This window comes from Phoenix dactylifera, chromosome 1 (assembly GCF_009389715.1).
Source record: "Phoenix dactylifera cultivar Barhee BC4 chromosome 1, palm_55x_up_171113_PBpolish2nd_filt_p, whole genome shotgun sequence".
Taxonomy (NCBI): domain Eukaryota; kingdom Viridiplantae; phylum Streptophyta; class Magnoliopsida; order Arecales; family Arecaceae; genus Phoenix; species Phoenix dactylifera.
Genome location: NC_052392.1, coordinates 35,821,825 through 35,835,408, shown reverse-complemented (window position 1 = coordinate 35,835,408; position 13,584 = coordinate 35,821,825). Strand labels below are relative to the sequence as shown.

Genomic DNA, 13,584 nt, shown 5'->3' with positions numbered 1-13,584 from the left:
AATAAATTCAAAAAAAGTGGCGGAAAACCAAGCCAAAAAGAGGAGTAGAGTAAGAAGCAAGTCAACATAACTCCAAAAAAAAATATTGCAACTATTTAAAGATCAATGGACATACCAAGGAGAAGTGTTAGAAGTTCCATCTCGAGTTGCAACTGAAGAGAAAGGAGTCAAAAGAGGAGGATCCCAAGAAGAAAGAAAAGATAGTCCTCAATGTGATTGACGTTGAGGAGTTGCTTGAGCCTGGGCAAGCAGATTCAAAATTAAGGCTGATTACAAGAAAACTTGAGATAGAAACTGAGGCAAATTCAGAAGTGCGAGAAGAGATCTTCCACTTGAAGATCTAGATAAAGCAAACTATTAATGAAGTTATTGTAGATCCCGAATGCGAGAAGAATTTTATCTTTGCAAGCTAGGATTGCAAACCAAGTCTCGTCCACATCTCTACTCTCTCAGTTAGATTCAAAAGGACATCGAGCTGAAGATTACTAAGCCCTGTACTTTTGAATTCACAATAACTGAGATGTACAATAAAGAGGTGGCATGCAACGTAGTTCATTTGGATATATTCCACGTTATTCTTGGAACCCCGTACATATGGGATCGAGATGTTGTCTTCTATAGGCGATAAAAAAAGTATTGATTTATAAAAGATGGAAAAAAGTTTATGATTGCCAGAACACACAAAAATATAGACCTTGTGACTATTGCTCTAGTAAAGCGACTTGTTAATATTTACAATAAATTCATATTTATAATGATACAAAGAAGCCAATGTTACTCTTGAAAGACCAACCTCTCTTCTCTTGGATCCATCGATTTATTGACTGAGATCAAGATGGCGGGGAAGGCGGGGAAGTCTTCGTCATCATCATTGTGAGAAAGGATGGCAAGGAGCGGCCCTAGCATGGAATCCAAATGTAGAAATGGGGCAAGTGGTTTGCAAAGATCCAAAGAAAACCAATTCTAGGAATTGGTGTTGCTATGGATGGTCTATGGGTGGAGTAGGAAAGGCTACTGGACTATATTGTGAGAGAAAGGTCATAGAAACTAGGCGAGGGATGATTGAGTCTTAGTAAAGTAGGCATTTCTCCATCTTCAATTCTAATTTAGTAAGAGCTAAATCTCCTAAATAGGAAATGCCTTGATCTAGAACAATCATCAAAATTAGTGTAGACCACTTTGGCTACTACGGGAAGGACTGGACAAGGTACAGAAATGGGATCCGCCATATTGAAAAGCTTAATCATATGTCAAACTTTTGGAAGCCATAACATGGTCGTATGATGTTCAATTAAGGCATTTTTTTAAAAAAATCGAATAATATTTTAAGCTCTACAATGTGGAGGCCCCCTTCCTCTTAAATAGTGTAATGCACCAAGCGATCAAGGCCAAATTCTATTACTTGAGGCCCAAAACGGGCTGGTCAAAGAAAAAAAAATCATAAAAGATTTTGATTGGATGTTCATAACACGTCCAGACCAACTATGATCTAAAGGCCGGTACACCAAAAGATGTTTAGCATGAAACACTAAAGGTGCAAACCAATGCACCAAGTGGGCAAGGCCAAGTGAATATTGTGTATACTGAGAAGGGCAAGAACTATGAGCCTAGGATGAGATCCTTTATGGAATGGAAGCCAAGGAGTGGCTAACTATTTATACCACTTCTTGATACCCGAGGATCACTATAAATGTGATGGCTCTAGGATAGGATAAAAAGGGAACCCTAAAGGAAGCCTTAGGCAAAGACTTTGATGTTATTCGGTTCACTAGGAAGTAAGACATGATGCCTAGTAGCCCAAGTATGGTACACATCAAACCGAGCAGCTATCAGGAAGAACGAAGAGCTTGAATCGGCCTCATTGCCTATCTTGAATAGAGGGTTATCGTCTGACCATAAGGGTAATGACCTCAGTATGAAACCAAGCAAATGTTTATTGGACTTAGCAGTTAATAAAAGCATGATGAGTGGGAAAATGGTAATCTTGGTGGTCAAAACTGCCAAAAAAGGTGAAAGCCAGATGTGGGCTGCTACTGCTGGGAGTAGGTGGTTACCATTTTTTGTATAAATAGTGGAATATAATCTAAGAAATGAGATCCTTATCTCTCGATTAACCAATCAACCAGATTTGACTTTAATCTTCATTTTTTAATTATCATTGCTTTTACTCTTTAGATTCCATACTTTAGCTTCCTATAGAATTCTAGTTTATCTACAGTAGTAGAATAATCCGTAGCCCCGACTACACCCCACCTCTTCCTCTTCCTCTTCCGAATAGATGAAGTGATGGTAACGAAAATTCTTTAAATCAAAGTACCTAAACCCATGCTACTTTTATGATCTTCTTTCCTTTGTTCTCTTTTTCAACTAATCCGACATAGGTAACATGCCCACCTGATTACTAGATTCAGTCATAGGAACCGGTGAACAAGTTTTCCTGGCACACCCATCTCTTGACGTAAAAAAGAAGGCAACGATGCATATCTCCTAATCCAAAAGGAATTAAGTGAAACAGCTGCAAGCAAAGTTAATGTAGAAATCGAGATCTAACTCTTACAGGATTTTAGCTTTTCATGATTATTTTTACTAGTCATGTCTATTTGGAAAAAGCTGTCTTTCACCATTCGTATTTTTTTTTTCTAAATCTTTTTAAGAGATTCAAATTAAGTGGGTTGAGAAAATTACTTTCTTCTCTTCGATCAGATCATGCATTGGATGCAGTTTGCCCTAGAAAAGATAAGTTACCCTAGAAGGAAAATTAAGAAGAAGATACTTCACCAGTTGCTGTCAGCATCTTTCCATCAAACTATCAGCCGAAAAGTTTGAATAAGAATCCACAGCCCATCTCTCTTTCCAAACCATTTGTGCTTATTAAATTCTAAGGTCATCCAAATCCAAACAACTGGAGCACAAGGCGCAGAAACCCGGAAACTAAAATCCTCCCCGTTGTTCTAATTCAAAGGCCAGACTTACAGCCAGCATGAGCCCCACGCTTTGATTACCCAACCAACGGATAGTGGCCTCCATACGTGTAGTAGAGCGGTTGCATCATATAGCGGCAATTTTGGATCACAATCCATTGTACATGGCCAAACCAACAGAACGAGAGGTTCTAGACATTGACCTAAATGAATGGCGATTTTAAATCTTCGACTTGAGACTGCAATAGTATTAATTTGGTTGTCCCCACAATAGCTCATTTTACTTTGCAAATCGGCAAACTTAATGGGGCCGTCAGTCTTCCGCTGTGACATTTTAGTCAAGTCATTTGTGGTTTAGATATTTGCAAGAACTAATCTCATACATCTTCACTGGATAAGGTTCCTTGGCCACTGATGCCGCTTTCATGACTTTGAATGCATCAAAACAAGCAAGTGGTGTGCAACTGGGTTTTGTTCTCAGATTTAGCCATTAGAACTGACTTGAAGGAATCTTGCATAACCAACCTGCTTTCGGCTCAACGATCCAAAAGTTTACATGGATGTTTCGAATCACCCATCATTAACCACTAATCAGTAATCGCAAGTTTCCAATGGTTCCAAAAATTGAGATGATTCAACCTCAACTGCAATGCTCTGTCCAATTTGTCGATAGCTGGAATCAGCCAACAATCGCAAGCAGTCGACACTGGTGACAGAACTCAAAGCACTAAAGAAAGGTGATAGCAACCTGAAGGGAGAGCATTTTGAGGTCCGATATTCATGTGCATTCACTCAACATTAAGAAATAAGAAAAGATGACCAGTGTATTGACATCATTGATGCTTCTCAGATACCCACCTGACCATCCACATTACCCTGCAATACTACAATGGTGAAATGTAACCATATGCATGCATGTTTTCTGACTAGCCAATACAGCAACTGGATTACTTCTTATATTGCAGAGCATATAAATACAGTACTGAAGAAGACTTCTTATCTTCAAGATTTTTTGGCGACTGACACAATTGATTGTATCGATTCAAGAGCTGACACAATTGATTGTATCGATTCATGAGCTTTGTAAGGTAGCCGTTCCAACAATGATATACACATCTAAGGGCCAAATATGCCTTCTAAACACAGACATCAAGCTTTGGCAACATTTAGTTTCCCCTCCGCATCCTATTTAGATTCTAAACAGTCGGGCCAGGAAGCATTTTTTTGCAGCAGGAAAGCTCTGAAGAGATCTCAGCATCACCAAAATTTCATGAGCTAAACCTACCCCAAATAAAAAACTCTTCATGCTAGTCGCAATGGCTTCAAGATGGGTCTGCTTCCAATATGCAGAAAATTGTATCATTTCTTACGCACAAACAAAGAATTACATGAATTGTATTCAACAAGTATCTCGAGGCATAACCGATGTACTGCATTCTGAAATAACCAACACATTGCTTGCTCAAACTAGCACCTTTCAGCATTAAATATTTAATTTTTCTAAGATCAACAACTAGTATAGTTGATCACTACCCGATGATCACATGGGTACTTACAAGCTAGCTGCCATATATTTTAATCATCACTAATCAAGGATCAGAGAAGTTTGTCTTTCAAGTAAACACTAGAAAGTAAACCTGAAAGAACCGCATTTCATGTCGAAAAACAAAATAATGCAGTCAGGATAAACAAACTACATAAGCCACCCATCTAGCACAAGCAGCAGAATCCTCAAAACTATATTAAGCGCACTCGGCAAAATATTACATAAAATATCATCGACTATGCACATCATCATCACAACTCACTAGAGTGGATGAGGAACCTATTTAGATTGATATAAGATCAACAAGATCCTATGGTGCTTTCTCTTGTAGAGGCAGAGGTGGCTGACCTGAATGAATAAACTGCTTGTTATACTTGCGGTGACGCCTTTCCCTGGCATAGATGACCCAGAAGATCAAAGACAGCATCACAGCAGTCGACACCATCACAAGCCCGACGTAGATCCATTTGCTGTGCTGCTCCAGGCCAGGGCAGTAATTGTTATTAATTTCAGTAAATGTTTGTCGCACAAAAGTGCAGTCTTCTAGACCAGTGAGAAATGGCCCATAAAGGTATATTCCTTGGCTCACATTGACGGCCGCTGCCATTTGCTTGTAGATGCCTGGAGTAACCCGGCCAGCGGTGGTACATATCTCAGACCCAGAGACAACAGCAGCCTGGCAAATGTAACCCCTCCATACCTGCATTAGGAATAAAGTTAAATTAAAGTCCATTCGGCTTATATATAATTATTAAACATTATTTAATTAGAAAAGAGATTTAGTGGAACCAGCTCCAGCCCTTGAGGCTTTCTGAGATATTCTCGCAGGCCCCTGCCAAGGCTAGGCCCTTGAAGATATATATCTACACACTCTGATGGTGTGACCTTCGGATTTACCTTCACTTCTCTCATTGAATATTTAGGGTTTCTTTCCTTATAAATGATTCAGCAATATAATAGTCATCGGCTAATTTACCTGTGACGCATTGCTCAAGCTGACTTCTCCAGTGGCGCATGTACGGTTACTCAAGCCGGCTGTGTATGGGTTGCAAAGTGGGGGCATCAATGGTCCGGATTGGTTATAATATAGAGGTCCGGCACGAGGAGGGAAGTTCCTATTGGAAATATTGTTGATGACTTGATTCACAACATTTACCAGCTGGAAAGTGACTTCCCTGCCTCGGTACAGTGATTCGTTAGCAGTGGCAGTATCAACACAGGGAAGAATATCATCCAAAGCTGTATGCGCATGAGGGTGATCGACCCAATCGTTCATTGCAACGCATGTGTCTGCAACCACACTGATAAAATCAAAAAGAAGTTACACCATCAGTATTATTTATGATAAATTCAGGGCATAGCATTTGCTTCTCTAATGATCAATAAGTATGGTCAAAACCACCAAAAACTAAAACAATGACGCTGCTCAAGTTGAAACTTATTTAGCATAGTTATTTTCCACTGCCAAAACTGATTTATTAAAACTTACATGTGGTGACACCTAAAAAATAGAAGTTCACTTAAATGTTAAACTCATGATTTTTTTTACATAAACTTTTTGACCTCTTCATAGTTGTTTGTTTTGTATGCAATAGATTTATTTCTTTCAAAAGAAAAGAACAGTGTTGATGTGTCATAGAATTAAATAGCACTATATTCTTTATATACAGAGGAAGGAAATAGTGACGTAAAATATATAATTAAAATAGTGAATATCTCAATTAAGAAAGTTAAAAGTACATGTTGTACATTTATATAAAAGGGAATAATAGACCATGGTTTGATCTAACCTTTGAATATTTTGATGAATGTATACAGAAGAATAAAGTTGTTAAGAAATTATAATAGATGTTGTCCATAATTAATTTTCTAATGATGGTCTATAATACAAATAATGAAGTCTTTTGGAAAATCAATCAAGACAAAAAAAAAAATGCAAAGAAATATGTGAAATGCATCCAATCGTATTCAGTTATATAAAGAAGGCCCAAAAAATTCATCTAAAAATTGTGTACCCTAAACATCAATACCTACTAAAGGTAATATATATAAATGTGGTGTAGCTTTTATGCATTCATACTGAGTTTTATTTTGTGTAGATATCAGTGCATATTTCAAAATCCTCTTTATATAAAATTATTATACAAACAAATGTTTTGGAGTTTTGAATAATATAAGTACATGATGTTATATTTGTAATTTTTTTGATAGCAAAGTTTTGTATTCGTGCATAATAATATCATCAATGTCATGACAGAAACAACAAAATCTAAAGGGTTAAGGGAAATACCGAGTAACAAAAGAGCAGCCTATCCGATATATATCCCTTAATTATGATTGGGTAAATACTCTATTTAGCCAAGCAGAAGGGTAAAAGAGAACTTGAGCTTCAAACAGAACAAATTGTTAGATTCTCCAGATAATTTTTTTGATAAAATTGTGTGAAAAGGAATTCTACGCCATTATCAGCTGAAAAAGCCTGAAATTGAGTTTCAAATTGCTGTGGTTCCATAACCACATTTTAGATTTCAGCCTAGAGTTTAGAAGCTTCGGGTATGCTCCAATGAAAAAGCCATGAGGGACTCATGACAAAGTATTTAACTCAAAAAGCTACTAATCCAACCTACGTTAACTCAAGAAAGGCTACAATGAAGTATCTCCACTTTGAAATGGTGGACTGAGGACTGCTGGTAGGATGACTTGTAGGATATATTCAGCTTATTGCTGGTGGTAAATTCAAGAATATAGGTACCAGAAGCTATGCTCATACCAGTGACGGGCTTGTACAATACATACCATGTTAAGCCATTTCAGACACGTGCACAACCACATGCAAAGCTGTGGAGGCTTGTGGCAACAGAAACAGATCCAAGTTGGCTCATATCAGTCTGTGCTGGTGGGCTGGTTCAACATTCACTGGCACTGGCACAGAGGGACATGTATCATACTGGGGTTATGTAACATTTTACCATGTTGGGACTTCACTAGCACAACATGTACCGTATGGTAACAAGCCTTATCCCATGGGTAAATCAATCACATTTTTGAAAAAATTAGCCCAGTTGGAGACACCTTTATAGGTTCACTTTCCAAAATTAGACATGGACTCATGTGTTGAGATTTGAGAGAGTTACTAGTATGTTTAAATAGGCTCATACACTCTGAGAAGTGTTGAAGAGAAGGCTACAAAGCACAAATACTTAAGATCGCATGTCATGTCTACATCAAATACATCTCGGATACCGATATTTGCCAAATGTTTCTGGGATATATGTCCGAGATATCCCAATTTTCAAGATTCGAAAATGCACCATTTTGTTTCCTACTTTTTTCAAAAATAATCATATGATTGTATCCACATTGTCTTGTGTCCATATCCCATATCCATGTCCGTGCTGCATAGATTAAAGGAGAACTTATTTCAGCTACTGAACCTACTAAATTTTGTTTAAAGAGAGAGATCGGACAGCCTGGAAACCTTAGGTCAAAACTTTGCATAATAAATGATTGTATAGTTCTTAGTTGATGGAAGCAAGACTGGTGTAGGTATGGGGAAGTGAGTCTCTTAAATATTTAATAAAAACCTCTTAAAGCTGGTGCACCACCCTAAATGAAAGATCTCTGCTACTAAGTTAGAAGAATACAAGTCTATAAAGTTGTGTACTCATAAAAAAGGGTCATAAGATCATGGCTCACTGCTCAACATTTCTTAAGTCTCCCTTTTCTCAAATGCATCTAGTCTATGATGAAAATAAAAGGGAGAACAATTGGATCGAAATCCTTTTCACCATCATTTAAACAAAAGAGGGCACTAATGTTGTCAAACAATCTAACAACATTGTCAGCACCAAAATCTGGAAATGGAGAGTTCGTCACTTTAACTTCTTAAACAATAATTCTTTGTGGGGTAATTGCTCTCTTGGAGACCAATAACAGGAGGAAGGTATGTAAAGCATGGCATCTGTTACCTTAAGGCCCTTGCTAAATGAAAAATCTAGACATGTAAAATAATGCACGTATGGGTGGTTGGGATCTCTCAGCCGATATATCATTAGTTAAATAATGCAAGTATGGGTGCAGTAACAGTTCTAGTTGTGAGGATATGGATATCAAAAAACAGAAAAAGGAAGTGTTTTGGAAGTTGGTGCAGGTGGTTTTTCTAAGGGTTCAGAAGGGTTCGGAAGCAACTGAGGCACCCTAGATAGAAGTCTCTTGCTATAACACATCCTTTGTTTTGCTATTTTAGCTTTGTTTTGAGTTTATGTTGGCCTTGATGATTCTAGCATGGTAGCTTTTATGTTAGCAATTGGCATCTGCTGAAGAAGTTCTAATGAAATTAATATTGTTTGCTACCCATTAAGGATAGATTCTTGTTTCTCATATCCTTTTCAAAATGAAAAGGATGATTTTGATCAGATAAAACCCTGTTTCTCAAAAAAAAAAGAAATTAAAGCTAAAATTTGAACTACAAACAGAACCCCTGTCTATCAACTAACTAATTTAGCTTCACATCTGCATTTCGAGATAAAAATATAATAACTAAAAACCTCCACCATTTGTGGGGAGGGGAGTAGTCAAAAACATAATAAATGCTTCAAGTTCTCTAACCTTTGTATAAACCATTGACATTCTAAGTGCAGTATTGATGAATAAGAATGAGAGATTCTATATAGACATTAGTGAATTTCAAAATTAGCAATCACAAATGCGATGGCAGTTATAAGACTTATGCACAAAAGTTCTCAAAGTAATAAATTAGACAAATAAAAGCATGGATATCTTCCATAGCCACAAATCATTAAGGGCACATGATATTAACATCCATTTTTCCTGTATACCATAAAGCATTCTCAAGATTAAAGCAACATATTATATATTGACTAAGCTTCCAATTTTACTAGCAATAAGCTAGAAGAACTTGACAAATCCTAAAATTTCATATTTACTAAACATAATTACATATGATCGAGTTGAATCTAAATTGTGAGACTAAGTAATGCAGCAGAACATAATAATAATATAGTTCTAGAAGAACTTACTTATGTAGAAGAAGAAAAACTCCACACAAGATAAATGTACCCGCTACAAGAATCCATCCAACAATCACAAAGCTGTAAAATTTATCAGTTGTAAAATAGATTAGAAGAAGGCCCTGTAAATGTGGACAGGCACGAAGAAGAAAGAAATTGATGGTGGTCAAAGCATCTTTCTTACATGGAGACAAGGAATTGCAATCCAAGTATGGAGAATACTGCACAAATAGTATAAAATAAAATGAGCAAGTTAGCAAATGCAATAACAAATAAACTACTAGTAAGTTTCTCGAGATTTAGAAGCCATATATGCTCACAGAATCCAAGAAACGCCACAAGGAGCATCACTGCAGCAAGTATAATCAAAGCCAATACCCTGCAGTACACAGCAAGGATTGTACAGATTGCCCATCATAAAATGTTCGCAATTATAATGTTTTGCATAATTTAAATAAAGGGTATATGGAGGAGTCAATAATCATACACTTCATCCAACACGTGCTGAATCTTCCTAGAATTGTCCTTTGTCTTAGTAGAAAGATCATTAGCTGATGAGTTGAGCTTAGTTTGGATGGCATCAATTTTACCCTGGATATCAGCAGGCAGGAAGATTTGATCCACCCCAATCTTCTTAGCATCTGCCAAACTCTCTGAGAAATTCCTAAGATTGTCAACCGTTATGTTGGCCTGACCCACAACATAATCTAGAGTATTTGAAGTGCTGGAATGGAACTTCCCCTGACCGGTGTACAAGACGATGCATCCAACACTGGGCATCATTTATAAACACTATCAAAAAGGAAAGAACCAACTGGGCCACAAAATCAATCTGAAAACAAATATAGAGCGATGTAACTTACATTGCAGCACAGGTAAATAGTATGAGCAAAATAAGCGAGAGAGCATATGCCGTGCGAGAATAGGAATAACTCTGACGTCGGCAGCAGCAATAGCAGCAACATATGAGCAATAAAACCAAACCAAATCCCAGGAACCAGATCAAAGCAAGGACAAACAAGGGAGCTGCTGTAAAACCGACTGACTGCCCAGAAAAAACCCAAAAAAGATAAGTAATTTATTTACATAAAAACAAGAAAATCCATAGAAGAGAGGTGGAAGAGCTTACAGCCCAGTAGTGGTTATTACTGATATTCCAACCACCGGTGTAATGTTTGTATCCATTCAAAGGGTCCTTCCTGTCTGTCCTCTCCGCAGCCAAGATGAAAGAGCTGTTGGAAAGCTCAACAGATGATGAATTCTCAGCAAGAGACCTTCTCCACATAACCAAGCCATCTTCCCCTCTTTCACCTACAAGCAATCAAACTCATACAAAACTCTCTCTTTTGTTTACATAAAAATATGATTTTATCTATTGCACTAACATAACCTACAAAAAGGAAATCTCAGCAAGCACATACAAGAGAACATTAAAAAGAGAAAAGAGAAACGGAGTCTCTGTGCACAAGAAGAACAATACCACGAACCTTACAATTAGGTAAGAAAACACACAAAAAAAGGAGACGGGTGGCAGAAAGAAAATGAGAAGGGTGGATTGTAGGAAAGAAGCCGGTGATCGAAAGAATGTCATGTCTAAAGCTGAAAAAAAAAAAAGAATGTCATGGTTCTCCAAACTCTCTCTCTCTCTCTCTGCCGTCCAAATAGTGAAGAGGCCTTTGAAATTCCCAAAAAAAAAATTTCAAACAAAAGAATTTTTTTTCCGGACATCCCCAGAGAAAAAAAGGGAAAAAAACCCACCACCCAAAAAAAAAGAAAGAAAAAAACAAAATCAATAACAAATATAGATCGTATTTTTTTCCCAGGAAAAAAGGTTTCGGGCCACAAGAAAAATGCCCAAACTCATAAGAAAATAATCAGCAAGAAGATAAAGAAATGGCCAGAAAAAAATAGGAGAAATTTTAGAAGTAAAAAAAAAAAAACGTAAAAAACACGTCTTTTTCCTGCACATGAAAGTAATACCTAAGTCCTAAAAACAGGAAAGAAGACAAAAAGATGAGGTAACAAAGAGAAAAAGACCACTCGATATGATGTGTTCTGGAGATTAGAGGAAGAGTGGGAGATAGACAAGCAAAAGAAGGGCAGACGAGCGGTAGGTAGAAGAAGAGGAACGGGCGATCGTCAGAATGCCTCTTGGCCTTCGCACCACCGCATTTTGCAATCCACAAGAATCCACCAAAACAGTTCCGATTTTTTGTAACAAAAATACGATTTCTTCCCCATAAAAATCATACACAACCCAAAAAGGGAAATCTCAAAAGACGCACCAAAATCGAATCTTTTCCACAACAACGTGTGTTTCTGCGAACAAGAACAACGCCGAACCTAAAACCAGGAAAGAACACAAGAAATAAGCTGGCAAAGAGAGAAAGAGTACCTGGTATCAGCGTGCGGTGAAGCCGGGAAGAAGCGCAGGAGACGGAGAAGGAAAGGAAGAGGACGAGAAGGGCTGGTAGGAGGAGAATAGGAGGTGATCGAGAGAATGCCATGCCTCTCTCTCTCTCTCTCTCTCTCTCTCTCGCTCTCGCTCGCCCGCCCGCCCTCCGGGCTGTCCAAAGAAAAAGCGCAGAGCCCTCTGGAATCCCACAAGCAGCGAGAGACCCAACAGAGGATTTGAGGGGCCAAAGACGAGACTTTTAGTTCTTTTTCCTTGCCACCCTTTTCTTTTTATATTATGGGCTCAGATTAGATTCTTGTCGGACATTGGGTCTGGGTTTCCGAGACGGGATGGGAGGAGACGGGATTTTACCTCCGCTGCGAAGGAGGAAAATGGTCGAAATAGTAAGGCGAAAGGGGGGGATCCCATGGCCTTCCACCCCACTAAATCCGGAAAGGCCTTAAAAACTTGTGAAGAATATTAATAATTTTAGTGTGGGTCTTTATTTCGATGACAAGATTACCCTTTCATGGAATGACTCAACCACCCTTGACACTTGTCTTAAGGAACTGACAACACGAGGAAAAGCAACTTTGACAGTAGGATTTAAAATTTGTATTGTTACAGTAGCTGCTATGGCAAATTAAATAATAATAATAAAATAATATTACTACTTTGTTGATCAATGTTTATTTGATAAAAGTTGTTTTTTTCAAATAGAAACAACTTTTGGTGAGAAAATGACAAAATTGAGTTTTGAAAATATTATTCCATTTGAAGAAATAATATAGATGCAAAAAGCAAGAGGCAATTATATAATCTATTATATTTTGCTTTGTTATTATATATAATGTAAAAAGTAAGACCATTATTGTTATAATGGTTATTGTAATGTTATAATTTCATTATTTTAAATCTCGCAAGGTTGTACTTGTGTATGTTGCATTCTCTTGGTATGCATCTTTAGATTTCTAATTTCATGTTCTAGTCATGGTTTCGGACTTAAAGCTAAGCTCTTAGTTGGCCAAGTCGGGTTGGATTAGTTTCATAGAAAAGATTTTAGAAACGGTAGGTTATTGGAGTTGGGTCGAGGCCAAATATAATTTGCATAAACACAAAATATTTTAGTTCTAGTCTTTATCGAGTCAAATCAAATAATATATTTGATTTAAGCATCTAATTATTCTTCTTGTTACATGATCTCTCGAGTTACTTTAAAGTTGATTGATTCTTCAGCCTCCTGACTAACTAAATCTTCATAAAAAGCATCCATATTTTGGATAACTTTTGCATAAGCCCTATCTTAACGATCTAGTTTCTCAATAGTCCCTATGATTGGATTAACCATAGCATTCATTGCTTCTAGCTGCTTCAACATTTGAAGTTTGGACATGCTGGAACTCTAGTTGATATTCACAAAAACATCCTAGGTTTTTTTTGGCTCTTTTAAGCTGATATGCATGACTTCGTGTCATCCATAATATCTAGAAGGAAAAACATTGCTTTGACAAGTTTAACTCTCTACTTTCTTCTCATATTCATATTTCAGCTATACCAGGTGTCATCATTATTTCTAATCCATTGGTTGTCTTTTGCAAATCTTGCTCAATCAAATATGGCTTGATGTAAGAACTCTAATAAGGCTAATTTGTATTGTTCAACTTTTCCATTAAAAGAAATAAGAGTACAGTG

General features: G+C 37.3%; 1 protein-coding gene across 3 annotated transcripts; it reads right to left on the bottom strand.

The window, feature by feature from the left end:
• Nucleotides 1–3,898: 3,898 nt before the first annotated feature.
• On the bottom strand, nucleotides 3,899–12,309 carry LOC103721362. 3 transcript variants are annotated; one of them, XM_026810134.2, is made up of 10 exons: nucleotides 11,893–12,309; nucleotides 10,627–10,808; nucleotides 10,361–10,542; nucleotides 9,985–10,269; nucleotides 9,818–9,876; nucleotides 9,682–9,718; nucleotides 9,507–9,578; nucleotides 5,444–5,768; nucleotides 4,816–5,167; nucleotides 3,899–4,254 (listed from the first exon to the last, which is right to left on the bottom strand). In XM_026810134.2, the coding sequence occupies exons 1-10, from the start codon at nucleotides 12,002–12,004 to the stop codon at nucleotides 4,244–4,246; spliced, it is 1,617 nt and encodes a 538-aa protein (XP_026665935.2). In that variant the 5' UTR covers nucleotides 12,005–12,309; the 3' UTR covers nucleotides 3,899–4,243. The 3 variants fall into 3 exon arrangements, with proteins under 3 accessions (XP_026665935.2, XP_008809757.2, XP_026665937.2); XM_008811535.4 differs by lacking the exon at nucleotides 3,899–4,254 and having other exon boundaries at nucleotides 4,493–5,167; nucleotides 11,893–12,308; XM_026810136.2 differs by lacking the exons at nucleotides 3,899–4,254; nucleotides 11,893–12,309 and adding an exon at nucleotides 10,985–11,000 and having other exon boundaries at nucleotides 4,493–5,167.
• Nucleotides 12,310–13,584: the final 1,275 nt, after the last annotated feature.

Bases quoted from the DNA above. Each gene is read 5' to 3' on its own strand.
- LOC103721362 (XM_008811535.4), bottom strand. From the start codon at position 12,004: ATGGCATTCTCTCGATCACCTCCTATTCTCCTCCTACCAGCCCTTCTC. The intron at 10,809-11,892 runs GTACTCTTTCTC...GATTGCTTGTAG, and splicing joins TCACCGCACGCTGATACCAG to GTGAAAGAGGGGAAGATGGC. The intron at 5,168-5,443 runs GTAAATTAGCCG...TTCCTAATGCAG, and splicing joins GCTTGAGCAATGCGTCACAG to GTATGGAGGGGTTACATTTG.